The 20,493-nt window shown below is 37.7% G+C and overlaps 3 protein-coding genes and 1 long non-coding RNA gene across 6 annotated transcripts; 2 read left to right on the forward strand and 2 right to left on the reverse strand.

Annotated features, from left to right (window-relative positions):
* Nucleotides 1-537: 537 nt before the first annotated feature.
* Nucleotides 538-9,572, reverse strand: LOC107226547 (solute carrier family 25 member 46). The gene is made up of 6 exons (XM_046737664.1): nucleotides 9,568-9,572; nucleotides 2,296-2,473; nucleotides 1,882-2,164; nucleotides 1,747-1,803; nucleotides 1,369-1,645; nucleotides 538-1,283 (listed from the first exon to the last, which is right to left on the reverse strand). The coding sequence occupies exons 2-6, from the start codon at nucleotides 2,459-2,461 to the stop codon at nucleotides 873-875; spliced, it is 1,194 nt and encodes a 397-aa protein (XP_046593620.1). The 5' UTR covers nucleotides 2,462-2,473; nucleotides 9,568-9,572; the 3' UTR covers nucleotides 538-872.
* Nucleotides 3,095-4,514, forward strand: LOC107226548 (39S ribosomal protein L39, mitochondrial). Its single transcript, XM_015667395.2, has one exon. The coding sequence runs from the start codon at nucleotides 3,469-3,471 to the stop codon at nucleotides 4,453-4,455; it is 987 nt and encodes a 328-aa protein (XP_015522881.1). The 5' UTR covers nucleotides 3,095-3,468; the 3' UTR covers nucleotides 4,456-4,514.
* On the forward strand, nucleotides 7,371-15,686 carry LOC124294047 (T-complex protein 1 subunit epsilon-like). Of its 3 annotated transcripts, none has more exons than XM_046737660.1 (10): nucleotides 8,162-8,230; nucleotides 9,341-9,454; nucleotides 10,673-10,898; nucleotides 11,809-12,007; nucleotides 12,117-12,309; nucleotides 12,844-13,113; nucleotides 13,645-13,830; nucleotides 14,188-14,506; nucleotides 14,632-14,751; nucleotides 14,872-15,686. In XM_046737660.1, exons 1-10 carry the CDS (start codon nucleotides 8,165-8,167, stop codon nucleotides 14,922-14,924), a joined length of 1,746 nt encoding a protein of 581 aa, XP_046593616.1. In that variant the 5' UTR covers nucleotides 8,162-8,164; the 3' UTR covers nucleotides 14,925-15,686. The 3 variants fall into 3 exon arrangements, with proteins under 3 accessions (XP_046593619.1, XP_046593616.1, XP_046593617.1); XM_046737661.1 differs by lacking the exon at nucleotides 8,162-8,230 and adding an exon at nucleotides 8,564-8,595; XM_046737663.1 differs by lacking the exons at nucleotides 8,162-8,230; nucleotides 9,341-9,454 and adding an exon at nucleotides 7,371-7,602.
* LOC124294048 lies at nucleotides 15,321-18,077 on the reverse strand. The gene is made up of 2 exons (XR_006903939.1): nucleotides 17,510-18,077; nucleotides 15,321-16,869 (listed from the first exon to the last, which is right to left on the reverse strand). It is a non-coding gene; the product is annotated as an uncharacterized LOC124294048 (long non-coding RNA).
* Nucleotides 18,078-20,493: the final 2,416 nt, after the last annotated feature.

Consider the following 20,493-nt stretch of genomic DNA (forward strand, 5'->3'; position numbering starts at 1 on the left):
TATAATCACCACGACTAATTGTTGCTCTACGCGTAAATCACGAACTAGCTAAAGTAAAATTCTATCCACGTTATTTCGAAATATTTACAGAACAGTTCTAAAATTTTCAAGTCCCTACAACCAGCAACTCTATCGATTCATGAACGATTTAACTATTAACAGAATATTTCGGCGGTTTGGATATATTACTAGCATAAACATTTTCTTATCTCAAAGAACCTTCATAATCTATTAACGTCGGAGAAGAGAGTATTTTAATAGATATGTCAGTGGAAAAGTTGCCAGTATAATTTACTTGTGTGTCCACTACAAACATTAAAATACATTTGAGTTAGTTCAATATTTGGATTGGTGTTTCTTGGGCAAACGTCCTACAGAAAACGGCGAAAGAATTATATCCTCCCAGCCGATTACCCAATGATAAAAAAAACGAAGCTCTGATTAAATTTCAAAATAAATGTCGTATATTCGATGAGAAATTGAAATTTGTTTATCAAATCGATCATTTTATACAATTATATGTCTTAGGGTTTTTTAAATAAATAGGATTCATGAATAACTGATAACCACGGGCTACACTCGCATGTCAATGTAACTACACGCACATAGTACGTTCACGTCATTATCGCTCGACTTGAAGGAACTAACGCACTTGTTAGTAAGTGGTATAGTCGTTAGTAATCGTCGATAATTAATTCGACCGAAAACTTATGAGAGATCACAAACGTAATATGATTCTTGCTAACAATTTTAATGTTTACAAGAAAAAAAAAAAAATAAATAACAATCGGAGAAAAATTGTTAATAGTAAAATATTTCATACAAAGTTATATTACTATAAACTTGTTAAAAATCAAAGAAAAATATCCGGCTCAAATATCGTTGTAGTAATTGAGCGGTGGTGGTTTTATGGTTTTTGCTTTTGGCCTCATTACCCCAGTCAATTCGGTAAGTATCCATTTAGTTGCTCGTATAACTAATACATGAGCTGCGAATTGCAGTATCAGTGAACCGAACCCTTTGTACAATCCGAAAGGACCCTCTGTAGATATAATCGTTCGATAACAGTCGATAGCCCCACTGTATCCTGTCAGTAACGGCGTAACGCTTCGTCCCGTGTCAAGATTATCTATTATAGTTCTTGTGCCCTGCAAGTGTAGCCGGTGAATCACCGTCTCCAAGGGATAAAAAATGATGTCAGCTGCACACATGGATACGAGTATAGAGTGCAGTTCTATGTCTTGAACCACTGATTCAGAGACCAAATCTCTGCTATAAGCTCCCTGAAAATTAATTTTGAATATTTTTAATTTATTCACAAATTTTTGTCAAACCTGTTTCAGTAAAAGAAGTGTACAAAATGCAAACCCTCAGTTGTTGAGAATGCTTGTGTCTAACGTGCATTATTCGGCTGGTAACTCCTCTCACAATTAGAGTGAAAAGGTACTTTGTCACTCCATAGGCAATCGTTGGCGGTAACAGAGCATAAATTGGAATCAATCTCCCTTTATTTCCTACTTCAAGTAGCCTGATGGCTCCATCTCTGAATACATCCAAGATCCCTGGACGTTCAGAAGCAATTTCTGACTGAACTGTTTCTACTAATGAAGCAGAGTAGAATGGTGTTACTATCCCAATCGACACGCTGCAAGGGTGATCAATCAATGAATCGAAGAAGGTACGATGACACTGGTGACTTTCATCACAGAATCACACAACAAAAACAATTTATAATTGTGTAATTACCACTTGAGAAGCAAATGCTGTCCAAAAGACCTCAACGAACTGTTGCAAGTAATCTCCCTGTAATCAGAAAAGTATAACGTTACAATTTAGAAAGATCCAACATCCAACAAAAGAAATTGTTTACAGTAACCTTACTTGGGCCAGGGTGTGATTTTTGACACGAGGTCTTCGACAGCGAGAGTCAAACCCCTGACGAGAAGTGTGGAGCCAATTCCTTTCCAGAGAGTGTTCAAGCCCTGGGTTTGATGTAGCCGTATGATGATGGGCACTAAAGTTATCGGAACTAAATGATACTTGACGGCGCTAGGGTTCACTTGGCACTGTCTTCGAAGTACAATGAAGGGGTGTATCAGTAGATTTTCCGTAATCAGACTTGCAAGACCGCAGCCTAATCCGACGTATCTTTTTACGGTCAGATCTGAAATGACATTTGTGTGAACGAGCCGATACTTCCGCTCGACTCAAAAACGACTGAGGAGTGCAAGTGCGTGATATCGTACGATATAAGCATTCGTGCAAAAAGTGCGATATGAGCGAGAGATGTCTCACCGTCTTCTGGGGGTGGACTGTCTTCTGCGAGGGGGTGAACCACGGGGACATCTAGGGGACGTATAACCTCTCGGCCGTGGTATTTGCTCGGGAACGCAGCACCGACCTCCCACGGCTCGATCGGACGAGTTCCGTAATGTCTATCGTACCCCTCGAGTCCCGCCATTCTGTCCACCAGCTATCACCCTCAGCCCCGAAATCGACAGCTATCTCCGAAATACGATACAGCCCTTCTTCTGCCCCGGTGACGAGCATCCGAAGTTTCACCTTTCTATCTCACACTACATACGTACAAATGGTGAAATCATCTCTTCGCCTTCTCATGCCCTTGCATTGCGTTTACCAATCGTAGAACCTCCCTCGATCTCGATCAGCTGTAGTCGTCAGTTTTGCCAACTGGGTAAATCGACATCACGAAAGAATTACCCCCTTGTCGAGGACATATTACTCGCGACATTACCAATCGCTGCTAATTGCAGATATTACAATTTTTCAAGAGAATCGAAAATGGAGAATTGGTTTTCATTCGGGTGATTAATGAATTACTAAATATCCCGTAATCTGAGATGAATATAGTTGTTATAAACGCCAAAAAGTCGTCAGTCTAATACCGACTATTTTGAATTTTTCGAATACCGTACAGTTGGTCTCTTCGATTAAGGCAGTCGGTGAGAGTTGAAAGTAATGTAAAATGATCTGTTGAACATTGTTGGCGCATTGTATTTCGCGATATGAAGGTAGCACCGTAAGTGCTAAAGCCGTAGAGACACACTGTGCATTGCTATTTTTGGTGGCACTTGGCAGCACTGCTTCAGAATCGAATAGATCATGCGCGTGATGAGCGTTAAGTTGCGTGAGTGTGCTCTATCCGTGATCCAAGGTACATGCGTGCACGAAGAATTGCGATACGAATTATTGAAACGAGTTAACGAACGAAAAGCTTGCAGTGAAGAGAAAGAACTAATATTGAAAGAAAACAAGTGTCTGAGAGCCGAGCATCAGAGAGCGTCGCTCGCCGAGAAAGGATTCCACACTGTGCCGTTAATATGCGGTTTTGTTGTTAAAAAACGGTAGCTTTGTAAACGAAGCACCGGTGGCCAGCGGTTGTAAGCTGTTAGCAAGTTGTCTGGCTCGTGCTAACCTCAAAATCAAAAATCTACAACAAGCCACAAAATGATAAATTGGACGAGTTTACGACTGCAGGTACCAATGCTGAGGCGGTGCCTGAGCACACTGACCAAATCAGAGGCCAGAAAAAAGCGAAACGAGTTATTCGACAGCGAGGCGAAACGTCAGAGAGCAGCGGTGGGTCGTATCGAGAAAATAGAGGTTAAGTACTCGGGACCGTCGGACGAAATTACGCTCGTAATGAACAAGCATTTATCTACGCCCTTTGACTGTGCTAAGCACATTTCGGAGGGCGTAACGAAGGTCGCCGCCCTCGCCGAAGTCAACGGGACCCCCTGGGACATGCACAGACCGTTCAACTCCGAGTGCGAGATAAAGTTCGTTACAATGGCATCACCAGAATCGCAGGTTGTGAACAAAGCCTTCTGGCGGTCCTGTTCGCTGATGATGGGTGCCGTAGCTGAAACCGCATTCAAAGACAGCATCAGCATCCACCTTCATAGTTTTCCGATACCAAACGTCAGGTCGGGTAGTTTTCTGCACGACATTTCCCTTGGCTTCGAAGATTGGAAACCAACAGTCGCAGAGCTGCAATCCTTGTCTGCTCTGTACATCAAACTCAGTCAGAAAAACCTACCAATTGAGCGTCTGGTCGTCGGAGAAAGCATAGCGCTCGAAATGTTCCAGGATAATCCCTACAAGAGTGAACAGATACCAAATATCGCAAGGCACAGTGAGGACAGCGTCACTCTCTATCGTATTGGGGATCACATCGATGTTAGCAAAGGACCTATGATTGGCAACACTGGGATCATCGGCAGGTGCACCGTCGCTTCTGTGCACAAATTGTCCACCGACGAGTACGGAACCTTGTACAGATTCCAGGGAGTTGCACTTCCCGCTGGAATTCTTTTGAATCATTTTGCATATGGAATTTTGGAGGAACGTGCCAGAAAGTTGAACAATTCCGTTTGGGTTCCTAGCAAAATTGTCGAAGATTCGGAGGACCAAATTGCTGCGGTGGCTAATTAGTACTGTATATGTCATGTAATTTAAAGAATGTAAATAAAGTAAAAACCGATTTATCAAAATGTTATTTTTACCATCAATTCTTTCAGACTCGAAGTTATTGACTGCCCATTCTCTTGCTGAAATTACCCACTTAAGGGGGGAGCCTGCTTTAGAGGCTTCAAAATATCTTTTTTTTTGCATAAATGTCTTCCCAAACTATCCAAGAATGTGTCCCTAAAATTTCAGACGCAAATTCGAAATATTTTCGGAGTTACAGAAGAAATAGTGAGCAAGCGTCGAGCAGGTATACGAGCGGTTTTTTGAAGTTTTTTGAAGTTTTGAACCAGTTTTTTGAAGAGTCTGAACCAGTTTTTTGAAAAGTCTGAAGGGCAACTCTATGGACCAGGAGTCGCTGATTAGCATATTAATGCGGTAAGTTCAAGAAAATTACGATTTTTTATATACGAAAACTTTGACACACGATTTCTCGGTTTTTCATTTTTACGATTTTTCCTAATTGGCGGGAAATATAGGGAAAAAACTAAACGTCCTATCGAAACGAGACAAATTGCATTGTACTCGGGATTAAATTCTCTTCTAGTTGAACCTAAAAAACCTTAAGAAAGTTAATATTAACCCACTTTTTAAACAATCTAAAGTGAATTTTTTTTTTAATTTGCAAACATTGTTGAATTTTTCACTTTTTGTTGAATTTTCTTGGTTTAACTAGAAGCTATACTATTGAGAAGTAAAAATTTTTTTGGGTTCTTTGTTTCAGATGGAAATTGCGACCTGCACCTTTCCCGCCGCACGACAAATGCACACTCGAGACGCCTCGGTGAAATGCTTGTACCAGGCATAATATGACATATATCTTAATGAAAAAATTTAAGAAGACTGCTGAAACATATAACAATAAAACCTGAAAGTTTCGTTTCAATCGGATATTTCTTTCCGTCCCAAAAAATCCTTGAAAAAATCGATTTTGTGAAGACTCTAAAGCAGGCTCCCCCCTTAATTGAGTTAGTATATACTAATTATTCTATGTTTCATCACCAATACTAATATGCTTGAACCTCGATGATGTGGTCATAGAATCATAAATTTGCAAAGAAACGCAAGATAAAAATTGAGAGGAAATTCTGAGATTTTCAAATATGCTGAAGTATAAAGGAACCAATTTCAGAGATGCATGTAGAAAATTCTGGAAACAGTTCAATAGAGAATGCATAAGTAATGCGAAATAATTGTGAAACTGAGCATGTTGGCGATGCATGTATACAACACACAGGCAGAAGACACAGCTGAAACTAGAGCTTTATGAACTATAATTTCGTAATCGGCCGTTGTCACAGACCCATTATTGCCCCATGTGATTATTAAGTTATAATCCGATGTTTAACGCGATCTCAACCTCAGAATGTGATAAAAAATTAAGAAGTGTACTGCACTAGCACTGCAGTTTGGACGAGCATTACTTGAAACCATGTATAATAACAGAAAGGTAAGGTAAGGCGAGGGGGAAAGGGACAGAACGTATTATAATACTACGATGTGTGTGGGAATGAAACCAAGTACACTAATCTCGCGCTCACTACAGCGAGTGGTCAACAAGACAGTACAGTCCAAAGTTCTCAAAATTCCCGCGAGAGCGAGCGAGACGAAAATTTGACGAAGAATTCAAAACCAGATCAGTATTAGTCGGAACTCGGAAGAGATAACACGTGAGTTTTGTTGGCAATAGCTCGTTATGTGTGCGAAAGTGATTCAGTGAACTGTGTGAACGTGGGACTATCAACTCGATGCATCGAGGCTCCTAACGATCCATTTTATTATTAAATGACGTTGGATCGTATTTCTAATGTACTTGTGATCGAGTAATTAGATGCGAGAGCGAAACTGGGTAAAGCCGATTGAGGATTCTTGCGCTGGCCTTCCCGGGACCTCATGATTGAGTTTTGTACCCAGGGTGGTTGACGCGTTGGGAAACCAACGTGGTTACTACACCCGCAGATCTAGAATACATGAAAATAAATAACAAATGACACAAAATTGGTGTAGCCGCGTGGGCTGTCCTTGCCGCGGTAGCTAAGCTAAACCACCCCGGGATCATCGAAATCACGTTTCTTCTTTGTAATTCGAATTGGTGTTCATTTCTTATTCGTATTCCTTGCGTTCATTTCATCCTTTTACCTTAGTTTTTTCTTCATTTGTGGAGCTAAAAATTTTTCGTCTCAGATTCTATTTGTATGGTCCTTTCCTGACTAATTGGACCCCCAGGAAATCAGAAAACGCAGCGAAAAGAGCGTGGCATCAACAGCAGCGATATGACGAAGGAAATCTTTTGTTTTTCAGCTGTAACTTTTGATCCGTTGTTTGCAGCCTATTCGAACTGCACTCATTCGATTTCGCTCGAAAAATCACGTCGAAATAGTGCATTACAAAATTCATTGCAGGATTTTTGAAATTCCGGAACGCTGTTTCAGCTAGCCGTAAGTGAAGTATCTACGTTAAGTAGAGAAGCTGAAAAACTGGTGTCTACTACGTGATCAAGTGCAACAACCTTGTAAAACCAACTAGTGACCGATTTATTTTTTGGAATATCAACGCAGCTACTGAAACGAGAAGATAAATGCCATTTATCTGGAGTATAAACTTTCCGATTGAAGTCAAAGATCTTTATTCCTACCTCTGACGGGTATGCGCGTTGAAGTAGTTTATACGAAATAACATACGAAACAATTTGTCTAGGAGTATTTATAGCTGCAATGTGGCAAAAGTTGATTACACTCTACTCTAGTACAGAGAGAAACCTACCCGAGCACCTGTAGGTTGGTGTGCTTGTTGAAGTGTTCGAAAAAACATCTGCGTTCAATGTGGCCAGCCCTTGAGGTCACTCTGTTCTACTTTATGAGCACACCGTGGAACACTCTGGAAGGAAGAAGACGCTTGAAGACGCTCGGCAGTGAGTGATAAAACGGCCGCACGTCTGCAGTGAGGTTCGATCGCCAGAGTTTACTTTTTTTCATACATCACGGAATTTGAACTACTTTCATTCGAAACATGTCTTTTCCTGGTTCTATCGCGTTCGATGAGTACGGAAGACCTTTCATTATCTTGCGTGATCAAGACAAGCAGAGTCGCTTGACCGGCAATGATGCGATTAAGGTGAGGCATGCACATGTTTTATAATTTCCATTGATTACATTTTCTGTTATAAGTTCCTGATCACACTGATTATAACTATTCCATTTATTAATTCAGATAAATTGCATTATTTCGTGCACACTAATTTACTTAATTTCACCAAAGTGCTGATCGCGTGGTGGCTTTGCAATTTTGTTCGCGTCACGTGTTCGTAAACCGGTAGAGCCTCGCGCATTCGTGATATTTTATTTTACTTCGAACTTTGGGATTATGTTGTTCATTTAACACCCTCATGTGAGCTGCAAACCGTCAATTTCACAGCGATTATGAATTTATCGCTAAATATGATTGGCATTTTAACAATGAATCCAATCACAGCTTCTGTCTTATAACCATATAAGGAATTTCTATGCCTGTTCCCCCCTCATTCGTTCAGTCGACTATAGACATTGCTGCATAATACGTACGTCGCACAGTGGTCCAAAAGCCCGAATTCCTGGTCAAAACTAATAACTCAAATATTTCTCAGTGAAAATTGCTAGTATTACTATACCTATAGTTTTTTGGCTTGCTGGTTTCGAAAATGAATGCAAAAATGCGAAATTCAAAGTGGCGGCCCCAAAATGGCGGATATTTTTTACAAAAAATGGTACGAATTTTTAGAAATTCATAGTACGAATGTTTTTCGGGTCGCTGATTCCGAAAAAAAAACAAAAATGCAAAATTCAAAATGGCGCACGTTAAATGGCGGATGTTTTTCGCGAAAAATGATACCAATTCGCTGAAATTCATACTACTAATGTTTTTGGGGTCGCCGATTCCGAAAACGAATGCAAAAATGCGAAATTCAAAATGGCGGCCCCGAAATGGCGGATATTTTTTACAAAAAATGGTACGAATTTTTAGAAATTCATACTAGTAATGTTTTTGGGGTCGCCGATTCCGAAAACGAATGCAAAAATGCGAAATTCAAAATGGTGAACCGAAAATGGCGGGAATATTTCGTGAAAAATGGTACAAGTTTGTTAAAAGTGATATTTTGTAAATTAATTTCTTTAATTCATACAGATTTTTTTCTTATAAAACAAAATAACATAATTTTTAAAGATACATACTAATCGCAATCTGAATTTTCATCATCGACGTCGTTTTGATGAATGACGTTGTCTGCGTCGCCCCGCTACACTAATCCTACGAGGCAGGCCACGAGGCTCCGACCGAGTCGACAAAACACTGCTTCAAAGAATGCGTATTTTTGACCAATGGAGCAAAAACGAGCAGCCGATGCCAACGGTTTCACATTCTCTATACTTTTTCACACTAGGAATCGTTAAGATCTCCGCAGGATCTCCGGGGATCATAACTAATTCTCTACAGATAGTAATGCAATTCAATGAAATAGGTTATTTTGCAGCACTCGTATTGCATCATTCATATCGTCGCCATAAATTCCGAAACTTGGTTCATTCATAAAATTTAGGTAATTCACTTACCTTGAGGAATAATATCCATTTTGGTTGACTCGATTTTGATGAAAATTGAAAAAACTACAGCCTTTTTTTTCGCGCGCTCGAAAGCGTGCACACACCACAGTCCCGCGCGAGTCTCGACAATGGTCACTTTCGAGGGCTTACCACAGGCCATGGAATGAATCTGAACATCTGCCCTTTTGGATTTCAAAGGTCTAATGCTATCTATTGACAAATATGTGAAGCTTTACCTCGGATGATAACTTTCGGTTTTCGGGGTTTTGGCCAAGAATTCGGGCTTTCGGACCACTGTGCGTCGGTATTACAGTTGCATCTTATGCTTACTTTTTATTTCCTGTCAGAATTCAATTATAGACAACCCTTTTCACATTTTTGCAACTTCAGTAAGTACCTTATTGGAAAAAAACTTTCTTGTCATCTCCATGGGTGAAGTAACGGTAATGCTTGAAAATACTTTCTTTTTACCACGTCCGACTTGAGATTCAACTCAAAGGACAGCGGAAGAGCCAGTCCATCTGTATGTTTTGACTTTGTTTTTCTTGAAACATGTTACTTGAATCCAAATTTTATCTTTCAGTTACGCACCTTGAGACACAGGAAAATTTTTATTTGAAATTTGCCTGTGATTTTTAATAAAGTGTGCAAGATAAAATAAAATATGAGAAACTGAATCATTGAGTGATTCGATTAATGGACCACGCTTACTGATGTGTTTCTTACAAGCTAGTTCACTTACAATCTGTATTAATATTCTAACAGATTCACATGATTTAAAAATTGTGTTATTGTACTTCATCACAATGCATTATTATTGGTAGTATTTTTTCGATGACTATGTATTCATTGTATGTTTTGTAACTCATTGTTACTCAAGCATAACAGATAGAACAAGGTTGTGAAAATTTCAAAAGTTTTAGATGCGAACACAAGTAATATTGTTTTACATAACAATTTAAACATCATTGAAGAAATGTTTTCTGCCATCTTGAAACATATTTTGAGTGGTTGGTAGTAAACTTGATTAATTATATTAAACGAGAGAAAGATGGGAAATAGTATTTTCGCAGTATTCGTTAAACTACTGCGGTCTGAGCTTGTAAGATTAATGCAACATTTATGCATTTCCAGGAATCAATGTTATATTGCGATTTTAAGATTGTCCGGAGTTGAATAGATCATAGTAAATTCCACTAAAGTAAGACATATATCGGTATTCTTGGAATTCTACATTTGTAAATTCCACCTAGAATTTCAAAACAGTGATTTCTGTTTCAATATTTTATTGTGTTGATATCATAAACCCGAAGTGCTGTAAAAACTTTCATTCTACAATAAAATCTTGTTGCAAACCGTGAATAGTTAAGTTAATAATAAGTTATAAGAGAACCTGTAATACATTTTTGAGGGTGAAAACTTGATACAATTCTACAGAAGATTTGTAATCTAACATAAGTACAGGGATCAAGCTTATACATTGGTATATTTACATTGGAGTTGTAGTTTAAAATTAAATGTACGTTGCTAGTACTTGTGTGTAATTATGCAGTTGACTGATTCTCATGATATATCAAAATAACTGAATTTCGTTCTCTCTTCTCTAGTCGCATATCTTGGCAGCTCGGAGTATTGCCAATACTTTGAAAACATCTTTGGGTCCCAAAGGTTTGGACAAGATGTTAGTTAGTTCCGATGGTGATGTAACAGTAACCAATGATGGAGCTACGATCTTGAAAAACATGGACGTAGATCATGAAATCGCCAAGTTGATGGTGCAGCTTTCTCAATCGCAGGATGATGAGATAGGCGATGGCACAACTGGTGTTGTTGGTAAGAACATCAAATCTACATTTAAATCATAAAACATTAAAAATGACATATAGGATGCAAAAGTGAGGAATAATAAGAAAAAAAAAATTGGTATGATGATATTAGTTGAAAATTACAAACAAAAGGAATACAAGGCAATTTCAGTAACAATGAATTGGAATCAAGGATTGTAAATTAACAAAGTATATACGACTAAATGGTTGAATAGCGGGTGAATTTCAAACATCTATTCTTCAATTCGATTGGGTTTGTTTTATTCAAAAGTATATTGATCGAGTTTCTTTTATACATATTATATTTGCTTTGAATCAAATTATTGTCAGAAAAAAATATGTAATCAAACGTCAAACTACATACCGTGGAATAAAACAAACTCCAACAGAATTCAGTAATTTTTTATCAAGATCCGATGCAAATTTCTATAATTCACCCACTTCTCTAGCTGTTAGGTATGAATATATACGCATCTACAGAACTTTCTACACTGCGATGAAGCATGTTGAGACGTGTGAATCTCGATTGTCTCGAGAAACTCATATGTAAACAATACAAAAACCATGCAACATTAAGTTTCATCGATCTGAGATTCTGAACCATTGGGCAGCTATTCTTAATTGGCTGCACGCACTGATATGTGTCTCACATCTGTATTCATGCCATTATGTAAATTTGTCTGTTTTGGGCAATTTAACTAAAGCAAACTCGCTATTTTCAAACTTTGGAATAATTTGAGCATTTCAATTTTCACAATATGATGCACGAGTACATATATACTTTATTATTGTGCTTTATTGAATTTAAAACGATTCCCAAGTCACAAAGACGATTTTTCTTACAAATACAATGTCACAAACTTCAGCTTCACTGTATCGTAATATTGTCGCAAATTTTGTCACTTCTCTTACCTCAGTATTGGCTGGCGCGCTAATGGAGCAAGCTGAACAGCTCTTAGACAAAGGAATTCACCCAATCCGAATAGCTGATGGTTTCGAGCTTGCAGCCCAATGTGCGAACAAACATTTAGACACTATTGCGGAGGCTTTCCCAGTCAACCTCAAAGACTTGGAACCTCTAATCAAGACTGCCATGACTACTCTTGGATCCAAAATGTGAGTGCAAGTTGAGATAATATTGCGTCAACTTGTCAATATTACACGTCAAATTCTTCCAAACATCCAGTGTTGTATTTCGTTAATTTTTTATTCATTATTATTATAGCATCAACAAGTGTCACCGACAAATGGCGGAGATTGCTGTGAATGCAGTGATGGCTGTCGCTGATTTGGAGACACGAGACGTCAATTTTGAATTGATCAAACTAGAGGGTAAAGTTGGAGGACGCCTTGAAGACACAATGTTAGTTCGTGGCGTTGTTGTAGACAAAGACTTCAGTCATCCTCAAATGCCTAAGGTAATTACTATCACCTTTTATTGATCGATTTTTTTGTCGATTTTTTCTTTTTCTTCCCCATTCAAGATCCTGCGAGTAATCGCATTTACAGAGTTCGTGATTATGAAATTCATATGTTAATTTAAGGAACAAGTTACACTAATTCTAATCATTCGAAATTGACTTACAAAAGCGTCTGCTTTTGCATCGTAAAAATTTGACCTTCTAAACTTTTGCACTATTAGTTTGAATTGTTGTATTGATATATCTGCAAGGAGAATTTCAGCAGTTTCTTCAATGCACTGCCTGACCAGACACCTTGCCGTATTATCAGCATGTTTGATTCTCGTGTATTTGAGTAATTGAAAAACTCAAATGCTGTATCGATTTTGCAATAAGCATTTTAAAAGTACAGTTTATACAGTTAAAATTTCAATTGAGATCAACATCCTATGTGATGTTATTGAACAATCTGGTTGCAGAATAGTGTAAATTTTTATTAAAATCGTTAGAAACGGTGAGTATAACACTGTTTCCATACTCGATGTGTTACAGAGGTTGGAGAATGTGAAATTGGCAATTCTCACTTGTCCATTTGAGCCGCCAAAACCGAAAACTAAACATAAGCTTGACGTGACTTCTGTAGAGGACTACAGAGCATTACGAGAATATGAACGTGAAAAATTCACTCAAATGGTATCTCAAGTCAAACAAGCCGGGGCAACGCTCGCTATTTGCCAGTGGGGATTTGACGACGAAGCCAATCACCTTCTCCTCCAGGAACACCTGCCCGCTGTTCGGTGGGTCGGTGGTCCCGAAATCGAGGTGCTTATAAGTTTATTTTATTCTGCGGCATCTAGAAATTCGATAAAAGTGTCGGTGAAATTTATTCAATTTTGAAGTATTGAATCTACTCGGTCAATTTAATCCAAAAAGTGTGACATACGTATCGTTAATTTATTCACATGACTTTTCTCACAAAGGTAAGTGAAGACTGTCATGCATCATCCATCATGTTACCAAAATTCGAAATTCTGAGCATTCAGTTCCATTTATAAACAACCCAATGATGTGAAAGCGCAATAGAAGGGGGTAGCATTACGAAACCAAGCGTCTGGTTCTCTTAATTATGAGTCCTCTAATTCATTCGAAAATGTATATACTTAATTTTTCGAACCTATTGTGGGCTTCTTTATTTGAGCACAAAGTCGACTTGGGACGTATCTGTTGCAGTGGCCCTAATGATCAATGATTATGAGAGCTGAGGGTTTTTTCACTTTCTTCATTAATTAACTGTAATCATAGATATTGTCAAAAAAGAAAGAATTTTTATAATGCTGATTATTCAATCCTCAGTTGATTGCCATCGCTACTGGCGGTCGTATCGTTCCTCGATTCGAAGAATTGACTCCTGATAAATTGGGATACGCGGGTGTGGTCAGAGAGTTGACTTTTGGAACCACAAAGGACCGCATGCTCGTCATTGAGGAATGCAAAAACTCACGAGCAGTAACCATTTTCATTCGTGGAGGCAATAAAATGGTAAGTATGCATTTTTTTTTTTTCACATTACGATCAGACGCCTAATTTATAAAAATAGTCTTGTTAAAAAATATGGCAAGGAGAATTTCAGCGATGTCATTCAATGCCTCTAACTTGCCAGACACCTTGCAGAAGAAAATAGCACAGTTTGCATATACGCATTTGATTGATAATAAAAAAAAATTAATTGCATATCAAATTGTGTTACAAAATTTTATTTATAAAATATTGATTAAGTTTAGTTGCAGCATTCATTGTAGTCCGAAAGAAATCGTCGACGCTTAATATAGTTTTTGATCATTGTCCCTTTCATTAAAGCACACTGTACTCTGTAAGCACATTTATTACTGTCAACAGATTATTGAGGAAGCGAAACGTTCGATCCACGATGCACTTTGTGCTGTGCGCAATCTCGTAACTGATGGAAGAATAGTCTATGGAGGTGGAGCAGCCGAAGTTTCCTGTGCATTGGCATGCGCCGCTCATGCCGACAAGATCAGCACCCTTGAGCAGTATGCATTCCGTGCATTTGCTGATGCGCTCGAAGCCATCCCCATGGCATTGGCAGAAAACGCAGGACTTTCTCCTGTCGATGCTCTTGCTGAAGCCAAGGCGCGCCAGTTGACAGAATCAAACTCTAGTCTTGGAATCGATTGCATGAACGTTGGCACAACCGGTAGGTGTATTTTGTTGAAAATGTACCTTCTGTGTTTGCTTGGTCGCTTTTTTTTTCTATATAAACAAATCCGTTTTTAACAAACTGAAATCTTTAAAATTCATGTTCTTTCTTTTATTTTTCAGACATGAAAGTCCAGAACGTCATCGAATCTTTGAAGAGCAAGCAGCAGCAAATTTTACTTGCCACGCAATTAGTGAAGATGATATTGAAGATCGATGATATCAGATCTCCCAGTGACAACGGTATGGGAGGCTGAATCTGCCGAACATTCACAATAAAGATTGTTCAAATTTTCATGACACGTTAACGCGACTTGATTATTGTATTATATTAATACGCTTCATTTGAATTGTTTCTGATAGTTATTAAACATCACCCAGACCGCTTACTATGCTCTGATCAAACAATTGATTGACTTCATGCTGAAATTAATTTATAATAAAATAAAGCTATAATTGACATAAAAAAAAAAATGGAACCTATGTAATTAATCTCATCATTCGGATTGTTATTCATCCCAGGCAGTGTTCCGACGATAAAAGTTATCCCGCGATGGTGGTTACATTTTATTATATGCACATAGTACCTATAGTGATTAGGTAAGGATTTCACAAGGATACAATCTGGTTATTCGGCTCAGACTCCCGCACAATTTAGTCACAATAAAAATAGATTCCGCAAACTGAAAACTCTGATAAATATTTAGAGCTGCAAAGTATTGTCGAAAACCGAATGTGGTCTGAACTGAATATACAACTTGTACTCGTGCGTTTGTATTCGATTACGTATGTCGTAATTTTTCTTATAGTACGTATGTAACATGCATAATGACTCGCTTCAACATTTTTTAAGTATCTACGAGTAACGGTTATCTTACGTTTGAAATTTGGCATGAGATACGCAACTATTCAAGCCAAATGATGATATCGAGACACGGAAAAGAACGCAGTATTGTAATTTTTTAATTTCATATTGTTCATAATTATTACTAAACTCAAATTTTGGCATTGATGTAATAATGACAAGATGTCAACAGACTCTAGAAACCGGTAATAGCCTGACAACCGATAGAAAAATGTCTGGAACTCCCGGTTATTATCCTTAACTTCGCGTGCCTTCATTTGTAATTACAATACGTGTGTAATGTTACTTTTTTATGAATAAATCAAAAATCAGATACTGCGATTTCAGTTAATATCCGGAAACATCGTTCACTTCGCGCATTACAAATAATATTTTTATCATTTTTTTTACTCATGGTAAATTCTAGCTGAATAAATTAATATCTGACGAATATTTTATCCGATCATTGCTAATACTCGTGCGTTTATATCTATCAATTGTAATTATCTATTCGATCAGATTGATTGAGATATCCCGATGTTACTCGGGGGCATTACATATCTATTTGTACTTGCAAACGTCCAACGATAAGAGTACGATTCGTTTCAGAATAACGTAGCGTTAACTTATTGTATATATCGATCGATCATTCAATTAGTTCTTAATCGTAATAAGCTATAACTCAACTTAAGCTTTGGCAACATTTTCAACGTAAAAGTAAATCTTGACATTCCTAGGTATTTCTATCGATAAACTTGCACAAACTGTAGCGCTACGAAATAAGCTATTGAATTTCCCCACAGGATTTGAATTTCACGCAACGTTTCTACTACTGGGGAAAAATAAACTACAATTAAGGAAAATTGTACCGATCTAACTACCAAGAAAAGTTAAAAACTATTAAATTTCGTCAACTTCTTACGGATAAATTTAAGCGTATTAATAGTGTGAGGTCGATCTTAAATTGTAATCTGAAAGGAAGGAAACTAAGATGCTTATTTTCTTTCTGTTTTCTCAATACGTTTGAATTTTGATTATCTTTTTTTTTTCTTTTTTTGGGAAAGAATAAAATACGATGCGTTAGTCCCAAATATTTCGAGATCAATTTCGTAACGCATATTTTATACCGCATGATGGTTTTGGCTCGGTTTGCGCACGTTTTATACGAAATAGTTAGTGTATTCATGGGGCATGACTCCTCTCCTCGGGTAAAAGGTGTGAGTGGTCGAATAGTTTAAGAGGTTGGTAATGTTGCTCATGTAGATGTCCGCGAAACGAAAGAGACGCCTAGAAAAGTAGGTCGGATTATGGTACGTCCTAAAGACTGAACCAAACTGTTGGTTGAATACGCGTTTGATATCGTTGCGTAGATTATCCCTTTCTCGCATCCATTCGTTCAACTGAACCTTCGCTTCCTTGCCCTCGTAATCCTGGTGATCCTCGATCAACGCCGTCAGCATTTGCAGCCAATTCGCGTTTTTCTTAAACTCTGGATCGTTGAGATTGTCGATTTCGTGCTGAAATTAAATTTATATTTAAGTCCCTCTGAACGAAATAGAAAGAACTGGAATCTCGATTCACCTTACATTTTAAGAAGATTCGTTTTCAAAAATTTGTTCATAATTCCAGTATTTTCTATTCTTACATGATCTCAGAAATTTTCGTATCTGATGAATACAATAAATTGATCGATATTCGATGTACGACTGTCTCGTAATGAAATTGATACACAGTACTGATTTCCGCCAACCAACCATCTTAACATTATCGGCTTTGATCATTTATGTGAACTTTTTCAGATGCAAAAAGCTATGGTTTTCTCAACATAACTTGAATAATTTATTTTAAGAAATGGTTGAAAGTAAAAGTTTGGCATGGTCTATTTTTGATTATATATTGTAGAGTCTTGGTGATCGGTCAATTAAGAAAACGTATTTTTAGTTAACGTTTCGACCCGGATATGGGCCCTCCTCAGAACAATTTATTTTTTTAAAAACTGTCAAAAATAACAAAAAGAATTTTATAATATAAATAATGGTACTAGAAGTAATCAGACATAAATATTGTAGATGTAATACTCTTAGAGCTATTGAATATTGTTGATAGTAAGAACCTTATGATTAATTGAGATAAGGATGTTTTTTTAGTGTTATTTACCTTTTGAATGTGGACTAAGATGTAGTCGAATTCACAATTACAATTGGTGGAAACAGTGTTCTTTTGAGTGACGGTAGACTATGTCAATCTTCAAGTTATTTTATATGTGGGAGTTAAAAGTTGGTAGTCATTAATTAAAAAGATTAAAGAACTATGTTTCTTCACAGTCAGTATGTCATTGTGTTAAAAGGCTATTGAAGAAGGTAGTTTTAGCAATGAAATTAATTCACAGGTGTCAATGAAGTGGAGGTAGGCTCTTTATAATTAAGTTCTACATGTCTAACGAAATATTGTTGGTTGAACCAATTGAGTCAACAGGTGAATAACGACTGATGGGAGAAAACAATGTAATCCAGAGTGAAGGTGAACCTATTATAAACAATTATACAGAAAAACAATAAATATTTTGTAAGAAAAGTTATGTAGAAAGGACTGTAAATGGGGACAAAATAATTTTTTGTATGTAGTTAAGGTTAAACAAAATTTGTTGTGTGGGCGGAGATTAGAGGTTTGTAAATATTGCTTAAATGTTCAACATCTTGTCTAAGATTAACAGAATTGGTATGACCTACAATGTTGCACATTTCTAATAACAGTCTTCTATAATAATTGTGTTCTTCGCAAAGGATGTTTGTGTTGTCGTAATTAAAAGTGTGTTGTTTATCGATAATATGTTTCGTTAGAGCTGTGTGCCGTTCTTCAATCTCATGTATGTTGCGTTGGTGTTCCCTAATTCTAGTGTTGAGATGTCGACCCGTTTGACCTATGTAGACTTGATTGCAGTCATTGCATGGTATTTTATACACGACATTAGATCGTTTGCCTATGGGGATCTTGTCTTTGCCTGTATCAAAAACTAGTTGTAGATCTTTTGAATTTTTTCCAACAAACTTTACATTATATTTGGCGAGTAAACGATTAAGTGACTCAAAGAGGCCGGCTACATATGGAATGGGGATATATGTAGTAGCAGGTCTATTGCTATCTTCAGCGGGAGCAGAGTCAATATTATGGTCAAGTATGTTGTTGATGTAGGTACGTCTCTTATTAATTTGTTGTTGTAATAGTACACGAACACATCAAAAATATTGTGTAAGCATTACTATAATTAATTCATTAAATAATAGTGTGATAAATTTTATGAGCGCATTTATAATTACTGAATTTGTGCTTGACGAAAAGTGGATTGAAATAATTTATTGTAAACAAGAGGTGTTCGAAAACTTTGAGATGAAATGAATCCGATCTGAATGACCCTTTCCTGACTAATCGGTCCCCCAGGATCTCAGAAAACGCAGCGAAAACAGCGTGGGATCAACAGGAGAGAAATTACGGAGGAAAAAGCACCCGCTGAAAAATGTCGAAATCACAGGTTTTCGTTTTTTGGCTGTAACTTTAGATGCGTTGATAGCAGCGTATTGGGACTGCGCCCAATCGATTTCTCTGGCAAGATTACGTCGGAATAGTGCATGAAAGAATTTATTACAGCACTTTTTCAAATCGCAAAAATTTTCGCCAAAAATACAAAGGGGTTAGCCTTACTTTTTCTTCATTTTTGGAGCCGCATTTTTGGTCTCAAATCCGATCTGAATGACCCTTTCCTGACTAATCGGTCCCCCAGGATCTCAGAAAACGCAGCGAAAACAGCGTGGGATCAACAGGAGAGAAATTACGGAGGAAAAAGCGCCCGCTGAAAAATGTCGAAATCACAGGATTTTTTTTTTTGGCTGTAACTTTAGTATGCGTTGATCGCAGCGTATCGGGACTGCGCCCAATCGATTTCTCTCGCAAAATTACGTCGGAATAGTGCACGAAAGAATTTATTGCAGCACTTTTCAAAACCGCGAAAATTTTTGCCAAAAATACAAAGGGGTAAGACTTGCTGTTTTTTTGGGCCAAAAACTTTTAGTCTCCGATTCGATTCGTATGACCCTTTTCTGACCAATTGGACCCCCAGGAACTCAGCAAACGCAGCGAAAACAGCGTGGGATCAACAGGAAAGAAGTTACGAAGGAAAAAGCACCCGCTGAAAAATGTCGAAATCACAGGTTTTCGTTTTTTGGCTGTAACTGTAGATGCGTCGATCGCAGCGTATTGGGACTGCGCCCAATCGATTTCTCTGGCAAGATTACGTCGGAATAGTGCATGAAAGAATTTATTACAGCACTTTTCAAATATTAATCCTCACGTAATATTTTTGATGTGTTCTGATACTGAAAATATTTATTGCTATTCCAGGTACAACCCGAGGTGGTTATCGGTGGTTGTTCGAGGTGGTTGGAGATTGTTGGAGGTGGTCGGAGGTGGACGAGGAGGAGGACGAACTGAACTGAGTCTCAAATCCCTGTTGACATAAAAGCAGCTATTCGATAGAAATTGCAGTTTATAGTTTACACAGCCCATTGCATGATATTTCATTATAAATACATATGTTTCAATGTATTTAGGAATAATTTATCAAATATACAGAAGTCATGTGCAAATAATAAATGAATTGTTTCGACCGCAGTTTGATGTATTCATTAGAGCTTTAACAATAAATTTAAGCTTTGTTACTTCTTTCATTTTATTATGGATAATCAAAAACATTTCCGACTAATCGTGCTGTGGAAGCATGGGGATTAAACCAAATGTAGCAAAAGATTAGAAACAGTGTATGTGGAGTACGGGTATTTTTCTAATAATGCAAATAGAATAGAATACCACGCCTTGCGAATTAGCTTTCCAGTCAGAGATGAATGATGAATTTTAAGGACTGCATTATCGTTGTTGAATACTCTATGCCTCATGGGAAAAGAAAATCTGTAATGACAAACTTGATGCACCGGATCATCGTCGACTTTAACTTTTGAAATGTCCTACCATTTTCGAACGCCTCCTACCTCCCTCTGCCACCTCCGACCATCAATGGCCAGTTTCGAGCACCCCCTATCACCTTCTGCCAGCGCCGACCACCTCCTACCATTTCCGAACACCTCCAACCA

This window comes from Neodiprion lecontei, chromosome 4 (assembly GCF_021901455.1).
Source record: "Neodiprion lecontei isolate iyNeoLeco1 chromosome 4, iyNeoLeco1.1, whole genome shotgun sequence".
In the NCBI taxonomy this organism is placed as follows: Eukaryota; Metazoa; Arthropoda; class Insecta; order Hymenoptera; family Diprionidae; genus Neodiprion; species Neodiprion lecontei.